At 32.0% G+C, this 22279-nt stretch overlaps 2 protein-coding genes across 2 annotated transcripts; one reads left to right on the forward strand and one right to left on the reverse strand.

Moving 5' to 3' along the window:
* Positions 1-132: 132 nt before the first annotated feature.
* LOC134244354 (uncharacterized) lies at positions 133-6313 on the forward strand (the record flags this gene model as incomplete). Its single annotated transcript, XM_062726636.1, has 13 exons — positions 133-191; positions 691-750; positions 2144-2190; positions 2577-2589; positions 2684-2743; positions 3243-3302; positions 3426-3472; positions 4164-4176; positions 4260-4319; positions 4802-4861; positions 4985-5044; positions 6051-6110; positions 6234-6313. Coding segments are annotated over 13 exons (679 nt in total), but the record flags the coding sequence as incomplete, so codon positions are not given.
* An 8414-nt stretch (positions 6314-14727) lies between these two features.
* On the reverse strand, positions 14728-20243 carry LOC134244353 (protein PIF-like). Its single transcript, XM_062726635.1, has 8 exons — positions 20216-20243; positions 18404-18538; positions 17423-17623; positions 16403-16561; positions 15918-16288; positions 15454-15544; positions 15139-15218; positions 14728-14868 (listed from the first exon to the last, which is right to left on the reverse strand). Exons 1-8 carry the CDS (start codon positions 20241-20243, stop codon positions 14728-14730), a joined length of 1206 nt encoding a protein of 401 aa, XP_062582619.1.
* Between the last annotated feature and the right edge of the window lie 2036 nt (positions 20244-22279).

The raw sequence follows: 22279 nt of genomic DNA on the forward strand, positions 1-22279 counted from the left end.
TTCGAAAGGAAATGTTGCTGTAGCTTCGTCAGCTGGTACGAAAAAAAAGAAGTTCTTAAATGTGTTAGCAAGTTAGGGCAGCCTTATTTTTAATAGTCTCATGTATTTATAGAAATATGGTATATTTTTAAGAGTGAAAAGGCAAATAGAATCCTTTTCGGATAAAAATGTGGATGTAGGTTCATCAGTTGGTAAGAAAAAAGAGATGGTTGTGAATGTGTAAGCAGGTTTTTGGAATTCCAATGATAAATTTTTAGCGGGGCATAATAATTACAAAACATGTATCTTTAAATCAGTATTGTTCGCTCGAATATCATTTCAGTGTTTTTCCCTCGAAATCAATTCTCGCAAAAATGTCATCATCGCTTAATTCTGCATATGTAATTTTATGCAAAGAAGTAAAAAAAAAATTGAAAAGTTTTATTTGTTTAGAAATGCTATAACAAATATAAACCTTGCCACTAAAAGATAAGGTGTCGTAAATCGATCTACATTGTTTGAATTATATATCCTTAATTTTCAGTGAAAAAAAGGTTTAATTCTTTTTTGGATGAAAATGTAGATGTGGTTTCGATTCTAAGAGAGAAAAATATGAATTCTTAAGAATGAGAATACGAAAGCTTTTATTTCTGTATTTGTAGTTCAAATAAGCATGGCATATAGATAATAGTATTTGAAATATATTTACAGGAATTAAAGGAGGATTGGACTCTTTTTCTGCTGAAAATGTTGACGTCGCTTCACCTCTAGGTAAGACAAAAAGATATCCTTTGACTGCACATATATGCTTATACATATACTTTGGAATTTTAAAACAAGTATAACGCATTGGATAATTTTTAAAATGGTATTCAAAATATGCTATATTTTCAGGAGTGAAAAGGGGAACGAATTCTTTTTCGTCTGTTAATGTGGATGCTGCGTCATCAGCTGGTGTGTATTTTTATAATTGAAATATGGGGTTGGCGAGCAGTATTCAAGCTCATTAATTAAGTTGAATAATTCAATAAGCACCAGGAGCAAAGCAAGAAACAGACATTTTAGTCATAAAGCTTGGAGTGAATAGAAAAGTGAATTCTTCTTCTGATGGAAATGTTGACGTTTCTTTGCCTCTTGGTAAGCATAAAAGAATCTATGTGGCTGTATATGTTTGACTATGGAATTCTAACTACAAATGAATAGCAGAGCACAGTTTTAATAGTTACATTGAATTTAAAATATGCTATTTTCAGGAGTGAAAAGTCAACTTGCCATTTCGAAAGGAAATGTTGATATAGCTTCGTCAGCTGGTACGAAAAAAAGAAGTTCTTAAATGTGTTAGCAAGTTAGGGGAGTCTTATTTTTAAAAGTCGCATGTGTTAATAGAAATATGGTATATTTTTGGAGTGAAAAGGCAAATAGAATCCTTTTTGGATAAAAATGTAGATGTAAGTTCATCAGTTGGTAAGAAAAAAGATGCTTGTGAATGTGGTTTGTGAATGTGTAAGCAGGTATTTGGTATTCTAATGATAAATTATTAGCAGGGCATAATAATGACAAAACATGTATCTTTAAATCAGTATTGTTCGCTCGAATATCATTTCAGTGTTTTCCCCTCGAAATCAATTCTCGCAAAAATGTCATCATCGCTTAATTCTGCATATGTATTTAATGCAAAGAAGTAAAAAAAAATTGAAAAGTTTTATTTGCTTAGAAATGCTATAACAAATATAAACCTTGCCACTAAAAGATAAGGTGTCGTAAATCAATCTACATTTTTTGAATTATATATCTTTAGTTTTCAGTGAAAAAAGGTTTAATTCTTTTTTGGATAAAAATGTAGATGTGGTTTCATCCGATTCTAAGAGAGAAAAATTTGAATTCTTAAGAATGAGAATACGGAAGCTTTTTCATCTGTATTTGTAGCTGAAATAAGTATAGCATATAGATAATAGTATTTGAAATATATTTACAGGAATCAAAAGAGGATTGAACTCTTTTTCTGCTGAAAATGTTGACGTCGCTTCATCTTTTGGTATGACAAAAAGATTTCCTTTGACTGCACATATATGCTTGTACATATACATATACTTTGGAATTTTAAAACAAGTAAGACGCGTTGGATACTTTTGAAAATAGTATTCAAAATATGCTATATTTTCAGGAGTGAAAAGGGGAGTGAATTCTTTTTCGGCTGTAAATGTGGATGCTGCGTCATCAGCTGGTGTGTATTTTAATAATTGAAATATGGGGTTGGCGAGCAGTATTCAAGCTCATTAATTAAGTTGAATAATTCAATAAGCACCAGGAGCAAAGCAAAAAAAAAAAAAAACAAAAAAAAAAAACAAAAAACGGACGTTTTAATCATAAAGCTTGGAGTGAAAAGAAAAGTGAATTCTTTTTCTGATGAAAATGTTGACGTTTCTTTGCCTCTTGGTAAGCATAAAAGAATCTGTGTGGCTGTATATGTTTGACTATGGAATTCTAACTACAAATGAATAGCAGAGTATAGTTTTAATAGTTACATTGTATTTAAAATATGCTATTTTCAGTAGTAAAAAGACAACTTGACATTTCGAAATGAAATTGTGCATGTAGCTTCGTCAGCTGGTACTAAAAAAAGAAGTTCTTAAATGTGTTAGCAAGTTAGGGAACATTATTTTTAAAAGTCGCATTTATTTATAGAAATATGGTATATTTTTAAGAGTGAAAAGGCAAATAGAATCCTTTTCGGATAAAAATGTGGATGTAGGTTCATCAGTTGGTAAGATAAAAGATGGTTGTGAATGTGTAAGCAGGTATTTGGAATTCTAATGATAAAGTATTAGCGGGGCATAATAATGACAAAACATGTATCTTTAAATCAGTATTGTTCGCTCGAATATCATTTCAGTGTTTTCCCCTCGAAATCAATTCTCGCAAAAATGTCATAACCGCTTAATTCTGCATACATAATTTTATGCAAAGAAGTAAAAAAAAATTTGAAAAGTTTTATTTGCTTAGAAATGCTATAACAAATATAAACCTTGCCCTAAAAGATAAGGTGTCGTAAAGCGATCTACATTGTTTGAATTATATATCTTTAATTTTCCGTGAAAAAAGGTTTAATTCTTTTTTGGATGAAAATGTGGATGTGGTTTCATCCCATTCTAAGAGAGAAAAATATGAATTCCTAAGATTGAGAATTCAAAAGCTTTTTTTTCTGTATTTGTAGTTCAAATAAACATAGCATATAGATAATAGTATTTGAAATATATTTACAGGAATTAAAAGAGGATTGAACTCTTTTTCTGCTGAAAATGTTGACGTCGCTTCACCTCTTGGTAAGACAAAAAGATTTCCTTTGACTGCACATATATGCTTATACATATACTTTGGAATTTTAAAACAAGTAAAACGCGTTGGATACACTTTAAAATGGTATTCAAAATATGCTATATTTTCAGGAGTAAAAAGGGGAGTGAATTCTTTTTCGGCTGTAAATGTGGATGCTGCGACATCAACTGGTGTGTATTTTTATAATTGAAATATGGGGTTGGCGAGCAGTATTCAAGCTCATTAATTAAATTGAATAATTCAGTAAGCACCAGGAGCAAATCAAGAAACGGACGTTTCAATCATAAAGCTTGGAGTGAAAAGAAAAGTGAATTCTTTTTTTGATGAAAATGTTGACGTTTCTTTGCCTCTTGGTAAGCATAAAAGAATCTGTGTGGCTGTATATGTTTGACTATGGAATTCTAACTACAAATAAATAGCAGAGCACAGTTTTAATAGTTACATTGAATTTAAAATATGCTATTTTCAGGAGTGAAAAGTCAACTTGCCATTTCGAAAGGAAATGTTGATATAGCTTCGTCAGCTGGTACGAAAAAAAGAAGTTCTTAAATGTGTTAGCGAGTTAGGGGACATTATTTTAAAAGTCGCATTTTTAATTTCCAATTATTAGTGCTGATTACGATCGATATCGACATAATATTGTCGATAACGTCGATATCGACATCGGATTTGTTCTTGGACCTGTATGTTTATTTATAGAAATATGGTATATTTTTAAGAGTGAAAAGGCAAATTGAATCCTTTTCGGATAAAAATATGGATGTAGATTCATCAGTTGGTAAGAAAAAAATATGCTATTCTCAGGAGTGAAAAGACAACTTGACATTTTGAAAGGAAATGTTGATGTAGCTTCGTCAGCTGGTACGAAAAAAAAGTTCTTATATGTGTTAGCAAGTTAGGGGAGTCTTATTTTTAAAAGTTAATAGAAATATGGTATATTTTTAGAGTGAAAAGGCAAATAGAATCCTTTTCGGATAAAAATGTAGATGTAAGTTCATCAGTTGGTAAGAAAAAATAAACTTGTGAATGTGTAAGCAGGTATTTGGAATTCTAATGATAATTATTAGCGGGACATAATAATTACAAAACATGTGTCTTTAAATCAGTATTGTTCGCTCGAATATCATTTAAGTGTTTTCCCCTCGAAATCAATTCTCGCAAAATGTCATCATGCATATGTAATTTTATGCAAAGAAGTAAAAAAAATTGAAAAGTTTTATTTGCTTAGAAATGCTATAACAAATATAAACCTTGCCACTAAAAGATAGGGTGTCGTAAAGCGATCTACATTGTTTGAATTATATATCTTTAATTTTCAGTGAAAAAAAGGTTTAATTCTTTTTTGGATGAACATGTGAATGTGGTTTCGATTCTAAGAGAGAAAAATATGAATTCTTAAGAATTAGAATACGAAATCTTTCATTTCTGTATTTGTAGTTCAAATAAGCATAGCTTATAGATAATGGTATTTGAAATATATCTACAGGAATTAAAAGAGGATTGAATTCTTTTTCTGCTGAAAATGTTGACGTCGCTTCATCTTTTCGTATGACAAAAAGATTTCCTTTGACTGCACATATATGCTTGTACATATACTTTGGAATTTTAAAACAAGTAAAACGCGTTGGATACACTTTAAAATGGTCATCAAAATATGCTATATTTTCAGGAGTGAAAAGGGGAGTGAATTCTTTTTCGGCTGTAAATGTGGATGCTGCGTCATCAGCTGGTATGTATTTTTATAATTGAAATATGGGGTTGGCGAGCAGTATTCAAGCTCATTGATTAAGTTGAATAATTCAATAAGCACCAGGAGCAAAGCAAGAAACAGACGTTTTAATCATAAAGCTTGGAGTGAAAAGAAAAGTGAATTTTTTTTCTGATGAAAATGTTGACGTTTCTTTGCCTCTTGGTAAGCATAAAAGAATCAGTGTGGCTGTACATATTTGACTATGGAATTCTAACTACAAATGAATAGCAGAGCATAGTTTTAATAGTTACATTGTATTTAAAATATGCTATTCTCAGGAGTGAAAAGACAACTTGACATTTCGAAAGGAAATGTTGATGTAGCTACGTCAGCTGGTACGAAAAAAGAAGTTCTTAAATGTGTTAGCAAGTTAGGAGAGGCTTATTTTTAAAAGTCGCATGTGTTAATAAAAATATGGTATATTTTTAGAGTGAAAAGGCAAATAGAATCCTTTTCGGACAAAAATGTGGATGTAGGTTCATCAGTTGGTAAGAAAAAAGATAGTTGTGAATGTGTAATCAGGTATTTGGAATTCTAATGATAAATTATTAGCGGGGCATAATAATGACAAAACATGTATCTTTAAATCAGTATTGTTCGCTCGAATATCATTTCAGTGTTTTCCCCTCGAAATCAATTCTCGCAAAAATGTCATCATCGCTTAATTCTGCATATGTATTTTATGCAAAGAAGTAAAAAAAATTTGAAAAGTTTAATTTGCTTAGAAATGCTATATCAAATATAAACCTTGCCACTAAAAGATAAGGTGTCGTAAATCAATCTACATTGTTTGAATTATATATCTTTAATTTTCAGTGAAAAAAGGTTTAATTCATTTTTGGATAAAAATGTGGATGTGGTTTCATCCGATTCTAAGAGAGAAAAATTTGAATTCTTAAGAATGAGAATACGGAAGCTTTTTTTCTGTATTTGTAGATGAAATAAGCATAGCATATAGATAATAGTATTTGAAATATATTTACAGGAATTAAAAGAGGATTGAACTCTTTTTCTGCTGAAAATGTTGACGTCGCTTCACCTCTTGGTAAGACAAAAAGATTTCCTTTGACTGCACATATATGCTTATACATATACTTTGGAATTTTAAAACAAGTAAAACGCGTTGGATACACTTTAAAATGGTCATCAAAATATGCTATATTTTCAGGAGTGAAAAGGGGAGTGAATTCTTTTTCGGCTGTAAATGTGGATGCTGCGTCATCAGCTGGTGTGTATTTTTATAATTGAAATATGGGGTTGGCGAGCAGTATTCAAGCTCATTAATTAAGTTCAAGAATTCAATAAGCACCAGGAGCAAAGCAAGAAACAGACGTTTTAATCATAAAGCTTGGAGTGAAAAGAAAAGTGAATTTTTTTTCTGATGAAAATGTTGACGTTTCTTTGCCTCTTGGTAAGCATAAAAGAATCTGTGTGGCTGTATATGTTTGACTATGGAATTCTAACTACAAATAAACAGCAGAGTATAGTATTAATAGTTACATTGTATTTAAAATATGCTATTTTCAGTAGTAAAAAGACAACTTGACATTTCGAAAGGAAATGTGCATGTAGCTTCGTCAGCTGGTACTATATCGCAAGTGAGTTAAGGCTACGTATGGAGTTTTCTATGCAAAATAATTAATTAAGACCCATTATTGCTATACATACCGCAAAGAAAATGTTAAGACCTGTTATCTAATACATTCTTGGTACCCACGATATGCGACTGCCAGTACACATTATGACGTCATATCATGACGTCATAGACCTTTACTACACAAGGTTATAAGAAACATCAACAAAATCGCTTTGGTGCAAGGGCATACCTTACTTTGTTTTACAGAAACAAGGTATGAAGAAAAGCAGAATATTCCAAGGATTTAAGATATTGCTGCACAAATGTCGACACTGAAATTGTTTAATTACTATTTGCACAGTTCTAAGCTGAAACAGGGTAAAAATGTACAGTCCAGTGTAAGTTTAGGAAAATTTTTATCGATTGAAGAAGAGGATAGGATTTGTGCAGCAATTTTATTAATTTTAAGAATATTTTCCTTAATATTATACTTTATTTATTTTAAATTTAATAGGATATGCCCTTGCGCCGACGTTGTTTTGTTGATGTGTTTTATTACCTTGAATTGGAAAGAACTATGACGTCATAATATGACGTCATAATGTGCACTTGCAATAATATACTGTGGGTACTAAGTATGTATAAGAAAATCAATTTGAACTTTCTATGTACATAAAGTATACAATTTATGCATTTTTATTAGCTCATTTGCATAGAAAACCTATATCTAGCCTTAACTCACTTGCCTAAAAAAAGAAGTTCTTAAATGTGTTAGCAAGTTAGGGCAGCCTTATTTTTAAAAGTCGCATGTGTTAATAGAAATATGGTATATTTCTAAGAGTGAAAATGCAAATAGAATCCTTTTCGGATAAAAATGTGGATGTAGGCTTATCAGTTGGTAAGAAAAAATATGCTTGTGAATGTGTAAGCAGGTATTTGGTATTCTAATGATAAATTATTAGCAGGGCATAATAATGACAAAACATGTATCTTTAAATCAGTATTGTTCGCTCGAATATCATTTCAGTGTTTTCCCCTCGAAATCAATTCTCGCAAAAATGTCATCATCGCTTAATTCTGCATATGCTATTTTATGCAAAGAAGTAAAAAAAAAATGAAAGTTTTATTTGCTTAGAAATGCTATAACAAATATAAACCTTGCCACTAAAAGATAAGGTGTCGTAAATCAATCTACATTTTTTGAATTATACATCTTTAATTTTCAGTGAAAAAAGGTTTAATTCTTTTTTGGATAAAAATGTGGATGTGGTTTCATCCGATTCTAAGAGAGAAAAATTTGAATTCTTAAGAATGAGAATACGGAAGCTTTTATTTCTGTATTTGTAGATGAAATAAGCATAGCATATAGATAATAGTATTTGAAATATATTTACAGGAATTAAAAGAGGATTGAACTCTTTTTCTGCTGAAAATGTTGACGTCGCTTCACCTCTTGGTAAGACAAACAGATTTCCTTTGACTGCACATATATGCTTATACATATACTTTGGAATTTTAAAACAAGTAAAACGCGTTGGATACACTTTAAAATGGTCATCAAAATATGCTATATTTTCAGGAGTGAAAAGGGGAGTGAATTCTTTTTCGGCTGTAAATGTGGATGCTGCGTCATCAGCTGGTGTGTATTTTTATAATTGAAATATGGGGTTGGCGAGCAGTATTCAAGCTCATAAATTAAGTTCAAGAATTCAATAAGCACCAGAAGCAAAGCAAAATACAGACGTTTTAATCATAAAGCTTGGAGTGAAAAGAAAAGTGAATTCTTTTTCTGATGAAAATGTTGACGTTTCTTTGCCTCTTGGTAAGCATAAAAGAATCTGTGTGGCTGTATATGTTTGACTATGGAATTCTAACTACAAATAAACAGCAGAGTATAGTATTAATAGTTACATTGTATTTAAAATATGCTATTTTCAGTAGTAAAAAGACAACTTGACATTTCGAAAGGAAATGTGCATGTAGCTTCGTCAGCTGGTACTAAGTGAGTTAAGGCTACGTATGGAGTTTTCTATGCAAAATAATTAATTAAGACCCATTATTGCTATACATACCGCAAAGAAAATGTTAAGACCTGTTATCTAATACATTCTTGGTACCCACGATATGCGACTGCCAGTACACATTATGACGTCATATCATGACGTCATAGACCTTTACTACACAAGGTTATAAGAAACATCAACAAAATCGCTTTGGTGCAAGGGCATACCTTACTTTGTTTTACAGAAACAAGGTATGAAGAAAAGCAGAATATTCCAAGGATTTAAGATATTGCTGCACAAATGTCGACACTGAAATTGTTTAATTACTATTTGCACAGTTCTAAGCTGAAACAGGGTAAAAATGTACAGTCCAGTGTAAGTTTAGGAAAATTTTTATCGATTGAAGAAGAGGATAGGATTTGTGCAGCAATTTTATTAATTTTAAGAATATTTTCCTTAATATTATACTTTATTTATTTTAAATTTAATAGGATATGCCCTTGCGCCGACGTTCTTTTGTTGATGTGTTTTATTACCTTGAATTGGAAAGAACTATGACGTCATAATATGACGTCATAATGTGCACTTGCAATAATATACTGTGGGTACTAAGTATGTATAAGAAAATCAATTTGAACTTTCTATGTACATAAAGTATACAATTTATGCATTTTTATTAGCTCATTTGCATAGAAAACCTATATCTAGCCTTAACTCACTTGCCTAAAAAAAGAAGTTCTTAAATGTGTTAGCAAGTTAGGGCAGCCTTATTTTTAAAAGTCGCATGTGTTAATAGAAATATGGTATATTTCTAAGAGTGAAAATGCAAATAGAATCCTTTTCGGATAAAAATGTGGATGTAGGCTTATCAGTTGGTAAGAAAAAATATGCTTGTGAATGTGTAAGCAGGTATTTGGTATTCTAATGATAAATTATTAGCAGGGCATCATAATGACAAAACATGTATCTTTAAATCAGTATTGTTCGCTCGAATATCATTTCAGTGTTTTCCCCTCGAAATCAATTCTCGCAAAAATGTCATCATCGCTTAATTCTGCATATGCTATTTTATGCAAAGAAGTAAAAAAAAAATGAAAGTTTTATTTGCTTAGAAATGCTATAACAAATATAAACCTTGCCACTAAAAGATAAGGTGTCGTAAATCAATCTACATTTTTTGAATTATACATCTTTAATTTTCAGTGATAAAAGGTTTAATTCTTTTTTGGATAAAAATGTGGATGTGGTTTCATCCGATTCTAAGAGAGAAAAATTTGAATTCTTAAGAATGAGAATACGGAAGCTTTTATTTCTGTATTTGTAGCTGAAATAAGCATAGCATATAGATAATAGTATTTGAAATATATTTACAGGAATTAAAAGAGGATTGAACTCTTTTTCTGCTGAAAATGTTGACGTCGCTTCACCTCTTGGTAAGACAAACAAATTTCCTTTGACTGCACATATATGCTTATACATATACTTTGGAATTTTAAAACAAGTAAAACGCGTTGGATACACTTTAAAATGGTCATCAAAATATGCTATATTTTCAGGAGTGAAAAGGGGAGTGAATTCTTTTTCGGCTGTAAATGTGGATGCTGCGTCATCAGCTGGTGTGTATTTTTATAATTGAAATATGGGTTTGGCGAGCAGTATTTAGGCTCATTAATTAAGTTCAATAATTCAATAAGCACCAGGAGCAAAGCAAAAAACGGACGTTTTAATTATAAACCTTGGAGTGAATAGAAAAGTGAATTCTTTTTCTGATGAAAATGTTGACGTTTCATTGCCTCTTGGTAAGCATTAAAGAATCTGTGTGGCTGTATATGTTTGACTATGGAATTCTAACTACAAATAAATAGCAGAGCATAGGTTGAATAGTTACATTGTATTTAAAATATGCTATTTTCAGGAGTGAAAAGACAACTTGACATTTCGAAAGGAAATGTTGATATAGCTTCGTCAGCTGGTAGGAAAAAAAGAAGTTCTTAAATTAGTTAGCAAGTTAGGTCAGCCTTATTTTTAAAAGTCGCATGTGTTAATAGAACTATGGTATATTTTTAAGAGTGAAAAGGCAAATAGAATCCTTTTCGGATAAAAATGTGGATGTAGGTTCATCAGTTGGTAAGAAAAAAGATGGTTGTGAGTGTGTAATCAGGTATTTGGAATGCTAATGATAAATTATCAGCGGGGCATAATAATGACAAAACATGCATCTTTAAATCAGTATTGTTCGCTCGAATATCATTTCAGTGTTTTCCCCTCGAAATCAATTCTCGCAAAAATGTCAGCACCGCTTAATTCTGCATACGTAATTTTATGCAAAGAAGTAAAAAAAAATTGAAAAGTTTTATTTGCTTAGAAATGCTATAACAAATATAAACCTTGCCACTAAAAGATAAGGTGTCGTAAAACGATCTACATTGTTTGAATTATATATCTTTAATTTTCAGTGAAAAAAACGTTTAAATCTTTTTTGAATGAAAATGTGGATGTGGTTTCATCCGATTCTAAGAGAGAAAAATACGAATTCCTAAGAATGAGAATACGAAAGCTTTTATTTCTTCAAATTTGTAGTTCAAATAAGCAAAGCATATAGATAATAGTATTTGAAATATATCTACAGGAATTAAAAGAGGATTGAACTCTTTTTCTGCTGAAAATGTTGACGTCGCTTCACCTCTTGGTAAGACAAAAAGATTTCCTTTGACTGCACATATATGCTTATACATGTACATATACTTTGGAATTTTAAAACAAGTAAAACGCGTTGAATACTTTTAAAAATGGTATTCAAAATATGCTATATTTTCAGGAGTAAAAAGGGGATTGAATTCTTTTTCGGCTGTAAATGTGGATGCTGCGTCATCAACTGGTGTGTATTTTTATAATTGAAATATATATGGGGTTGGCGAGCAGTATTCAAGCTCATTAATTAAGTTGAATAATTCAATAAGCACCAGGAGCAAAGCAAGAAACAGACGTTTTAATCATCAAGTTTGGCGTGAAAAGAAAAGTGAATTTTTTTCTGATGAAAATGTTGACGTTTCTTTGCCTCTTGGTAAGCATAAAAGAATCAGTGTGGCTGTACATGTTCTAACTACAAATAAATAGCAGAGCATAGTTTTAATAGTTACATTGTATTTAAAATATGCTATTCTCAGGAGTGAAAAGACAACTTGACATTTCGAAAGGAAATGTTGATGTAGCTACGTCAGCTGGTACGAAAAAAAGAAGTTCTTAAATGTGTTAGCAAGTTAGGAGAGCCTTATTTTTAAAAGTCGCATGTGTTAATAGAAATATGGTATATTTTTAAGAGTGAAAATGCAAATAGAATCCTTTTCGGATAAAAATGTGGATGTAGGTTCATCAGTTAGTAAGAAAAAAGATGGTTGTAAATGTGTTAACACGTATTTGGAATTCTAATGATTAATTATTAGCGGGGCATAATAATGACAAAACATGTATCTGTAAATCAGTATTGTTCGCTCGAATATCACTTCTGTAATCAGTGTTTTCCCCTCGAAATCAATTCTCACAAAAATGAAAAAAGAGATGGTTGTGAATGTGTAAGCAGGTTTTTGGAATTCCAATGATAATGGAAATGTTGATATAGCTTCGTCAGCTGGTAGGAAAAAAAGAAGTTCTTAAATTAGTTAGCAAGTTAGGTCAGCCTTATTTTTAAAAGTCGCATGTGTTAATAGAACTATGGTATATTTTTAAGAGTGAAAAGGCAAATAGAATCCTTTTCGGATAAAAATGTGGATGTAGGTTCATCAGTTGGTAAGAAAAAAGATGGTTGTGAGTGTGTAATCAGGTATTTGGAATGCTAATGATAAATTTTTAGCGGGGCATAATAATTACAAAACATGTATCTTTAAATCAGTATTGTTCGCTCGAATATCATTTCAGTGTTTTTCCCTCGAAATCAATTCTCGCAAAAATGTCATCATCGCTTAATTCTGCATATGTAATTTTATGCAAAGAAGTAAAAAAAATTGAAAAGTCTTATTTGCTTAGAAATGCTATAACAAATATAAACCTTGCCACTAAAAGATAAGGTGTCGTAAAGCGACCTACATTGTTTGAATTATATATCTGTAATTTTCAGTGAAAAAAGGGTTGAATTCTTTTTCGGATGAAAGTGTGGATGTGGTTTCATCCGATGCTAAGAGAGACAAATATGAATTCCTAAGAATGAGAATACGAAAGCTTTTATTTCTTCAAATTTGTAGTTCAAATTAGCATAGCATAGAAATAATGGTATTTGAAATATATTTAAAGGAATTAAAAGAGGATTGAGTTCTTTTTCTGCTGAAAATGTTGATGTCGCTTTACCTCTCGGTAAGATGTTGATGTTAGATTTGACGATGGAATTTTATCTTCAAAGAGATAGCGTAGTCTACTTTTCAAAAGTTACCTGTATTTATAGAAATATGCCTTAATTACAGGAGTGAAAAGGCAAATAGATTCCTTTTCGGATGAAAATGTTGATGTAGTTTCATCAGCTGGAAAGAAAAAAATGCTTGCTGGCAAGTTTTTGAAAAAATCTTATCATGAATTAATAGCAGGTCATATATATTTAAACTTGCGCTTTCTTTACCCTATAGGAGTGAGGAGAGGGGTGAACTCATTTTCAGGTGAAAATGTGGATGTTGCTTCAAATGTTTGTAAGTGTATATGATTTTTTCTGTGTGAAAATGTTTTTAAGGAATCTTCCTCAAGTTGATAACAGGTATCTTACAATTTAAGCCTAGTTTTGCTTAAGAACAAATAACTGTTATAAAGTAATACCAATTCTCGATTCTATCTTGGTCTTGCTTTCTACTGAAACAAGGAAGCTGTAAATACTAGTACGTTGAAAAAAGAATAAATATTGTGTTTATTTGCAAAACATAATTATGAACTTATTTTTATTTTGTTTCAGAAATCTAGACAGCATTCATGTGAACATGGGAACTTCTGATGATATATGTTTTAAGTACTAGTATTTTTGCCACGAGCTGAACAAACAATAAACCATTTTAAATGAAGTATGTCTTCAGTGTTTGATGAACATGTATATGATTTATTTCAATAAGGCATTGGGATCCACTAAGAGATAATATATATAAAGTTCTAAATCATATAAAATATATTTCTAAATTTTCCTAAAATCATTTACCAAAGAATATTATAAGACATCAAAAAGAAAAGACGAAAACAGTATATTTACTTTTAAAATATCATTATTTTTTTAATAGAATAATTCCGTTTCAAAACTGCTTGAAAAAAGCTGAATTAATTTTTTTCTTCTTTTACAAAAGTTGGTGTATTCACAAATATTAATTATAACTTTTTTAGCAAATTAAATACAATATATCAGTAAATTAAATGCTTGCTGACGTTTTCCATACAGATTGTTAGGCTATCATTTATATACTGAACTACCTACTAGTATTCCGCGATAATGACAAGGAGCACTTGGGTTTGCGTGACTTATTGACAGAGGATGCTAAAATCTTCGATATCACCTGATCCTACCTCTGAATTGAAAGAGGACCGATTTGCTCTGCTCTAAGTTTGCATTGTTTCTCCATCTTTTTTACTATTTGTGCTCTAGTAAAAATGTTAACTGCGCTAGACACAAAAACTGCATAACTTAACATCATACTATTTTTTCCATATTGTTTTATCTTTTCCCGTCGGAACCTTAATGGCTTCATAGGACTGGGATTAACTCAATATGGTTTGGATTATCGAATATTTAAACTTGCAAAGATCTTGGGATGAGAGAATAGGTAGGACAACCGGGTGTCTTACATACTAATGAAGGGTCATACTAAAAATAGAAAAAAGCACTGTAAATCAATAAAAAAAAATAAAGAACATTGTGACGTTAATTGTCAAAGAAGTTAATATTTTATTTACTAAAACTCTTTCTTTAAAGTATTTCTATGTAACGTTTAGTAAAGTTACATGTTTTGGTATAAAGCATTCAAAATAAGAATAAATATTCTCAAAGCAAAACAAGAACAGTCATGTAGAAAGTAAGAAAATTTGATAATTTCTAATGGTTATGTATGCACGGATTTACAAAGTCATTTCATAAGGAATTTAATCCACATGGATCTATATATGTACATAGTTTCTCGTCCACAATAGAATTGATACACTGTATTCACATCTGTATATTTCAGATATTGCTCAATCTCCGATGGTAGACACATAAAAAGTTCAAACTAAAAAATAAAAAAAAAGTTAAGAATTTTTTAGGATACAGTTTAGCATTTTATTCATGAAGTTCAAAATTAAAATGAAAATAAAAAAAGTTCAAACGTAAAATTATAAAGGATAGAACAATTCATTTAAAAAATGAAATTAAGCATATATTTGGAATGAAGCTGTCATAATTTATTCTTGTTAATATTAATGATATTAAATTTTTAAAACTTTACATTAAAACGTTTTCACTTTCAAACGGGCTGCTAAAAATTCCTATCCAAACTTACGTTATCAACATATCCGGTGAAATGCCCCAGTTGACTTCCGGCTCCGATCACAATACCACTCTGTCTTTTAATAATGTGTCCTAGAAAAACAAAGAATCCCAATAAATTGAATCTCAGAATTGTTTGTGTTATTTAATGACAAAAGGGGATGAGAATGAGTTTTCTTTGGATAAATCAAATTTTCAGAACCATTTCAGAACCAGTTTAGAATGCTTTTCTTGTATAATTTGAATTTCATAAGTAATCTGCAATATGGGGGACATCATGTTGAATTATGTATGACGCATGCTCCATGATAGAAGGAAATGGCCGTACCCGTTAGTCTAACATTAGCTCTCACGTTGTTAATAACAGCCACTGCATTCTGTCCATTGTAGATAAAGATCACCTTATTCATGACATTTTTCTGTAAAGAGAAAATTGATGTTTCATCTTTTTCCTTTAATTGTGTTTTATAAAGAAGTATTTTTTGTTTCAAAAGACGATATGAAAACCAAATTATTTAATAATGATACATGTATAAAATCAGCTTATTTAAAATATTGCAATACATTTTATCTAGTACTGTGAAGCCAGCTACCTAGATTCTCAAAAAATTAAAATGTTTCATTTTCAAACAAAAACGTTCGAGTTAAGGTGGACAGATACTGCAAGAAATATAGTACGAATAGTTAATCATTAACTATTTCAAGAACTGTCAGCTTTTGTCACTTTAACACATGTAGATCTTAGATCCGCCAAGGAATACAATATATTCGCCAATGGATACAATGATTTACCGTGTAAGGTACGATGAACTCTGCCTTGGCGTCAGAAGTCTCTAAACCGAAGATAACAGCGCTGATTTTCTTATCCACAATCATTGATATCGTGGCCTCTTCTTGGTACGAGAAGATACAGTTAGTAATCAGCGCCTGCTGTTCAGCGCCACCTGGTAGTTCCTGGAACTCAAGCCTGATAACGAGGCTCTCCTGGAAATCAACGAATGCGAAACGGTAGAGATTGATCATTCCAGATCCGTTGAATTTGGCCATTCTGAGAGCTGGATCAATATCGACGTATTCATACGTGACGGTGATGCCATTCGTGGAAGAGTCCGCAAAAGGTCTAGACAGGTCATCAAAGGTCATAATAACTTCCGACTTACATTCTAAAACATATGGAAGAAATTTGTACTATAATAATATTCATAGAGGTATATCTAAATTGAATACGGGTCCATTATTTCACATATTTGTTTTACACTTAAGTTAATATCGCTGACCATTAAGGTTAGAGGAAGGCAGAATGGTGACCATCCTGGTGCAGCCGCAATCAGCGGCGACGAAAGCGGTCCCAAGCGGACATCGCATAGAGATGTTTCCTGACGGCGCCATTTGTATAAATCTCTCTTCGTCGGTAACATCAGGGAAGTTTGTGCAAACTGAAAAACGAGAGTTTCATTGTTTTCAGGTACATCTTTTCATTTATTAATTTGACACTTTTAATTGATAATGATACATGTAACCCCCCCCCCCCCCCCAAAAAAAAAAAGCAAACTGTAATGTTTATGTCTGTTGATCCATTTAAGATAATAACTTCTTTATAAGCCAATTATCGTTTAATTTTCTATTCTCTATGTTTTCAAACAGGAATACATACACGAAGAAACTTGACTTGTAAAAGTGACTTGTATGACCAGTCTTTAATTGTTATGCATGATTTGAACACTAAGTGGTAAATTTTTATGGCTATACTTGGTTTCCTTTAACTTTTTGTGCCTTGCGTTTTATGCTACTAAATCATGTGATATAGGGACTTTATGACCACTGTAATGGCGGAGACGTCATTATGTGTGCAGTTTTAGTATTACATCTGTCACAATTATCATAAACGATGCATGTCTTGGTGAAGACTCACTAATGTGCACTGTTCAACGAGATTGTAGACAAATTTATGTGTATTACTCTCTGTATATAAAAACTTTTGAGTCTTACTCAAAATGATTGCCAAGCTAATGTACAATAAGTTCCTTTGTATAAATAAAATTAAATACACATCTACATGTACATGTATACCGGTACTGCTGTTTATCCCATTTAAAAAATGTATATAAAATAATGCAGCTCTTTCAATGTTTTGTATCATGCACCTAAGAAATAATTAAGTGTTCCAAGGTTAGCTTCGCTAAGGTTATTTCAACTGATAATTTGAAAATTTGGAAACATTGGAATAAAGGAAACAATTGAATAATTAAATACTTGGAAACAATTAACAAAATTGAATTTCAATGAGAAAAACTCACCAACAGGAGCGACAATTCTGTTATCTTTTGGCGGACATTCGGACAAGCACGTTGGATCTGTGGTGCACCCCACGCCCTGTACGTAAGCGTTATTGCCGGACGGACAACAGGAAGCCACGGCGGTTCCATTCAGACATACCCAGAATGCACTGCAGTAGTCCGCCATTGCTATAGTGCCAGCAATCTTCCCGATACAAGGACCTACAATTGAGAGTTTTTGAAATAACGACTCTGAATATGGACTTGAATATGTACATTGTAAATTAAAAAAAATAAAGAAATGTTCTGTTTGGCATTTAAATGAAGAGAATATAAATGTTCATTGTAAAATCAAATATTCTCGTCAGTTAAGTTTCAGTTTTAAACAGATATCTATTCCTGTATACATGTATTTTATTTTGTTAATGTGGAAACGAAGTAGTTATATTAAATTTTACATGTTGAGTATACATTTTGTGGTGGAGTTAGATTTGTTACAATCCTTATACCTCTTGAAACAGAAAATTAAACTCTAATGAATATCAGTAATTTGAAGAATATAAATTATATAACTTGCTGCCTATGTCTTTTTGACATCAATATGACCGGGTCACCCTATCTTTCCCTTATAATCCTCTATGTAAAAGATATGTCTAGGATGTCAGCTTTCCTACTTAAAATTATGACTTAATGTCAATATGCCATATTATCTGCGCTTACCAACGTAGGCAGTAGCTACTAGGTGCTAGCATTGACAACTAACGCCCATTTTAGGTTCAGTACCTATCTGTACTAAACATACACTATTTAGACTTTTACTTTTATGAAATACTATTCTTTCACCAAAGGGACCCCCTCTATCTCCAATTTAAGACCATGCAAGGCTATGTAAGAAGATGTACTGTTGTCTGTATTGACCTTCATCGAATGTGAATGGCGGCATAGCTTACCTTACTAAAAAGGCACAATCCTGTTATACAAGAAAACTGTTCGAACACTTACTGTCTGGGCAGTATACTTCATGGGCGGGTTGACATGTGAGATGATTTAAATTCCAAAACTGGCCCCAGGGACACACGTGCATGAATTCCAGTGCCTTTCCATCAGCGTCAGGTAGCATGTAAATGAACTTTTTACCTTAATTATTCCTGAATGATATATTGGGAAAATTTGAATGAAAAAGCACACTATTTGCAGCGGTATTGCCGCTTTAAATAAAGCAGAATTTCTAAAGAGAAAAAAAAAATGCTTTGATACAATTTTTTAAACGTGGACATGCATCCGATAATGTTACATACATGTACCTGAATGAATTACATTTTTAGTTTTTAGCTCACCTGAGCCAAAGGCTCAAGTGAGCTTTTCTGATCAAAATTTGTCCGTTGTCTGTTGTCGTTGTCGTCGTCGTTGTTGTTAACGTTTCACATTTTCATCTTCTTCTCAAGAACCACTGGGCCAATTTCAACCAGACTTGCTAAAAAGTATCCTTGGGTAAAGGGGATTCAAGTTTGTTCAAATGAAGGGCCACGCCCTTTTCCAAGGGGATATAATTATGAATTTGAGAAAAATTAATGCCAGTTTTAAAAAATCTTCTCCTCAAGAACGACTGAGCCAGGAAAGATAAAACTCATGTGGAATCATACTCAGGTAGTGCAGATTTAAGTTTGTTCAAATCATGACCCCCGGGGGTAGGGTGGGGCTAAAATGGCCGATCAAAGTTTTACATAGGAAATATAGGAAAAATCTTTAAAAATCTTCTTCTCAAGAACCACTGGGCCAGGAAAGATGAAACTCACGTGGAATTATCCTCAGGTTGTGTAGATTCAAGTCTGTTCATACCATGATCCCCGGGGGTAGGGTGGGGCCAAAATGGCCGATCAAAGTTTTACATAGGAATATATAGGAAAAATCTTTAAAAATCTTCTTCTCAAGAACCAATGAGACAGGAAAGATGAAACTCATGTGAAATTATCCTCAGGTAGTGTAGATTCAAGTTTGTTCAAATCATGACCCCCGGGGGTAGGGTGGGGCCAAAATGCCCGACCAAAAATTCTCATGGGAATATGTAGGGAAACCTTTTAAAATCTTCTTTTCAAGCACTTCAAAGCCATGATTAGTAGTATTTATGTAGAATTATCCTCAGGTAGTCTAGATTCTAGTTCGTCCAAATCATGATATACATGTGCTTTTTCCTAGCTGATGTGCTCAGGTGAGCGCTGTGGCCCCTGGGCCTCTTGTTTTTGTTCAGTATGATGATTTAATAATTTGAGGAGTACAATATTTATCGAAGTGAATGTTACGTTTCGAGATTTATAAGGATTGAAATACAATTAAATAAATAAAAAACGGGGGAAAAATGAAAATAACATGCATTCGACAGAAAACGATGAGTCAATGAATATGTAACCGAAACGACATTTCTGACGATGAAAATGTGCAAATATTGACCAAGAGTATGTTACAGGTAATAAAGCTGCTGTAAGAAATACATTTCTGAACAATATGTATCAGTGGGAAAGTGAAAGTTCACGATCTCAAAACTTCGAAAGAACACAAAAATCTTTGACATCATATTATGCAATCTGACCCCCTAAAATTAAATGAAGCATAAAGCAGGCACTGATATGCCTGTCATCAAAAAATGGTGGGATAAAAGAAAATAAACGCCACAATCCGATTGCAAATTGGATCCAATAGCATGTTTCATACTTAAACTCCATTATTTCAATTCTTATTCATAGACAAGTTCGAAGACGGATGCACTAACATTAGTTTCAATGTTTTGCGTTTCGGGTTATACACAAAGGACAATACCTGTAACAAATTGATTTGCACTGAGCATAATTTTAAAATAGAGGTTGACATTAGAATCAATTTGCCTTCATAACGAACATTCTGTATTTTAAGTGTTGGGGAACCTTAAACAAAAATAAAATTATCTCAATTATTTACCTATATCCTACACTCAAAGGTGCGTTTCGTTCAATATAATCAAACCAGAAGTCTCTGTCGAGACTGAAGCTCTACTGGTTTGAACTTATAGCAAAGGAAGAGAAAAGTACTTAAGCAGCTGGGATTTGAAACTAAATAGAATAATGATCGTTGATAAAGTCTCTTTATGTTCTTAGTGTAGTCTACTTGTGTGCCAAGTTATACTGAAATCAGACCAAAACTGTAGGAGGAGTAGCATTTTGAAACAATTTTACAGACATTTCTATTTTTAGTAACCACGGCAACACCGTTCATCGAAATCAAAAACCGATAAACAGAATTATGTATCTTAGTGTATTCTACTTGTGTGCCAAGTTATTATGAAATCAAACCAAAACTGTAGGAGGAGTAGCATTTTGAAAGAATTTCACAGAAATTTCTATTTTTAGTAACCACGGCAACACCGTTCATCAAAATCAAAAACTGATACACAGAATTATGTATCTTAGTGTATTCTACTTGTTTGCCAAGTAATACTGAAATCAGACCAAACCTGTAGGAGGAGTAGCATTTTGAAAGAATTTCACAGAAATTTCTATTTTTAGTAACCACGGCAACACCGTTCATCAAAATCAAAAACCGATATACAGAATTATGTATCTTAGTGTAGTCTACTTGTGTGCCAAGTTATAATGAAATCAAACCAAAACTGTAGGAGGAGTATCATTTTGAAAGAATTTCACAGAAATTTCTATTTTTAGTAACCATGGCAACACCGTTCATTAAAATCAAAAACCGATACACAGAATTATGTATCTTAGTGTAGTCTACTTGTGTGCCAAGTTATACCAAAACTGTAGGAGGAGTAGCGTTTTGAAAGAATTTCACAGAAATGTCTATTTTTAGTAACCACGGCAACACCGTTCATCGAAATCAAAAACCGATACACAGAATTATGTATCTTAGTGTAGTCTACTTGTGTGCCAAGTTATATTGAAATTAGACCAAAACTGTAGGAGGAGTAGCATTTTGAAAAATTGTTTACAGACAGACGGACAGACAGACAGAAAGACGGACAGACAGACAGACAGACAGACGGACGGACGCCGGACGCATTACTATCGCATAAGCTCTTCTGGTCTCTGACCAGTAGAGCTAAAAACTAAAGATAAAAACGTCACACACTATTACATACATGTATCAGCTACTTATTAGAGTAACGCTGGAATATAATCATTCATAAATAGAAATATTTGCCTGAAAAGGGAAAATAAAGATAAATACTTAATAAAAAAAAAAATAATCAGCGATGAATACGATGAAATCGCTTATTTTTGTTGAGGTGGGGGGATTTTTTGCGGTTTTAAGGAATGAAGAGACCCACGAATAAATGCCCACTACGAAACTCAAATTTACTACAGAACAATTCTTAAACCAAATCAATTCCCGATGATCTAACAAATTTTCCTCAAAATACAAACATTTTAATTTTGAATATATAAATTTTAGCAAGAATAAACACAATGATAAAAAAAATCTCCCCAAAGGTACGAAATTATGTCTTATGTCTTAAAACTATTTTGATTGAAAATATTGTAAACGCGATTATTTTGACGAGTTAAAAAAAATTGCTTACGAATATTGACGAGTATTTATTTTGAAGAAATATTGAATAAAAATGTAAAATATAAATATTGTTGATTTCGAAAAAAATGGCGACGGTAGTGAAAGACGCATAGAGCTCAGCTCCGCTGTCGTGGGTCGAAAAGGTGCAGAATTTCATATTTATTCAACATATATAGACAAAATATTAGTTGTCCATCAGCATCTGATCCAGGAGAATTAAAAAAAAGAGTTTTGAAAAAGTGTGAAGAACGGATTATTACGGACTTTGTCTACAATCTGAGTTCTCGTGAGTAGCGCTTACGGGTTCTGTGTTATTGTGTT

Source organism: Saccostrea cucullata, unplaced genomic scaffold (assembly GCF_032062105.1).
Source record: "Saccostrea cucullata isolate Sc308-1 unplaced genomic scaffold, CSIRO_AGI_Scuc_v1 ctg2417, whole genome shotgun sequence".
Classification (NCBI taxonomy): domain Eukaryota; kingdom Metazoa; phylum Mollusca; class Bivalvia; order Ostreida; family Ostreidae; genus Saccostrea; species Saccostrea cuccullata.

Coding starts and splice junctions, on each gene's coding strand:
- LOC134244353 (XM_062726635.1), bottom strand. CDS start 20,243: ATGCTCAGTGCAAATCAATTTGTTACAG. Junction 18,539..20,215: donor TGCAAATCAATTTGTTACAG/GTATTGTCCTTT, acceptor GGAATAATTAAG/GTAAAAAGTTCATTTACATG. Junction 15,219..15,453: donor AGCTAATGTTAGACTAACGG/GTACGGCCATTT, acceptor TTGTTTTTCTAG/GACACATTATTAAAAGACAG.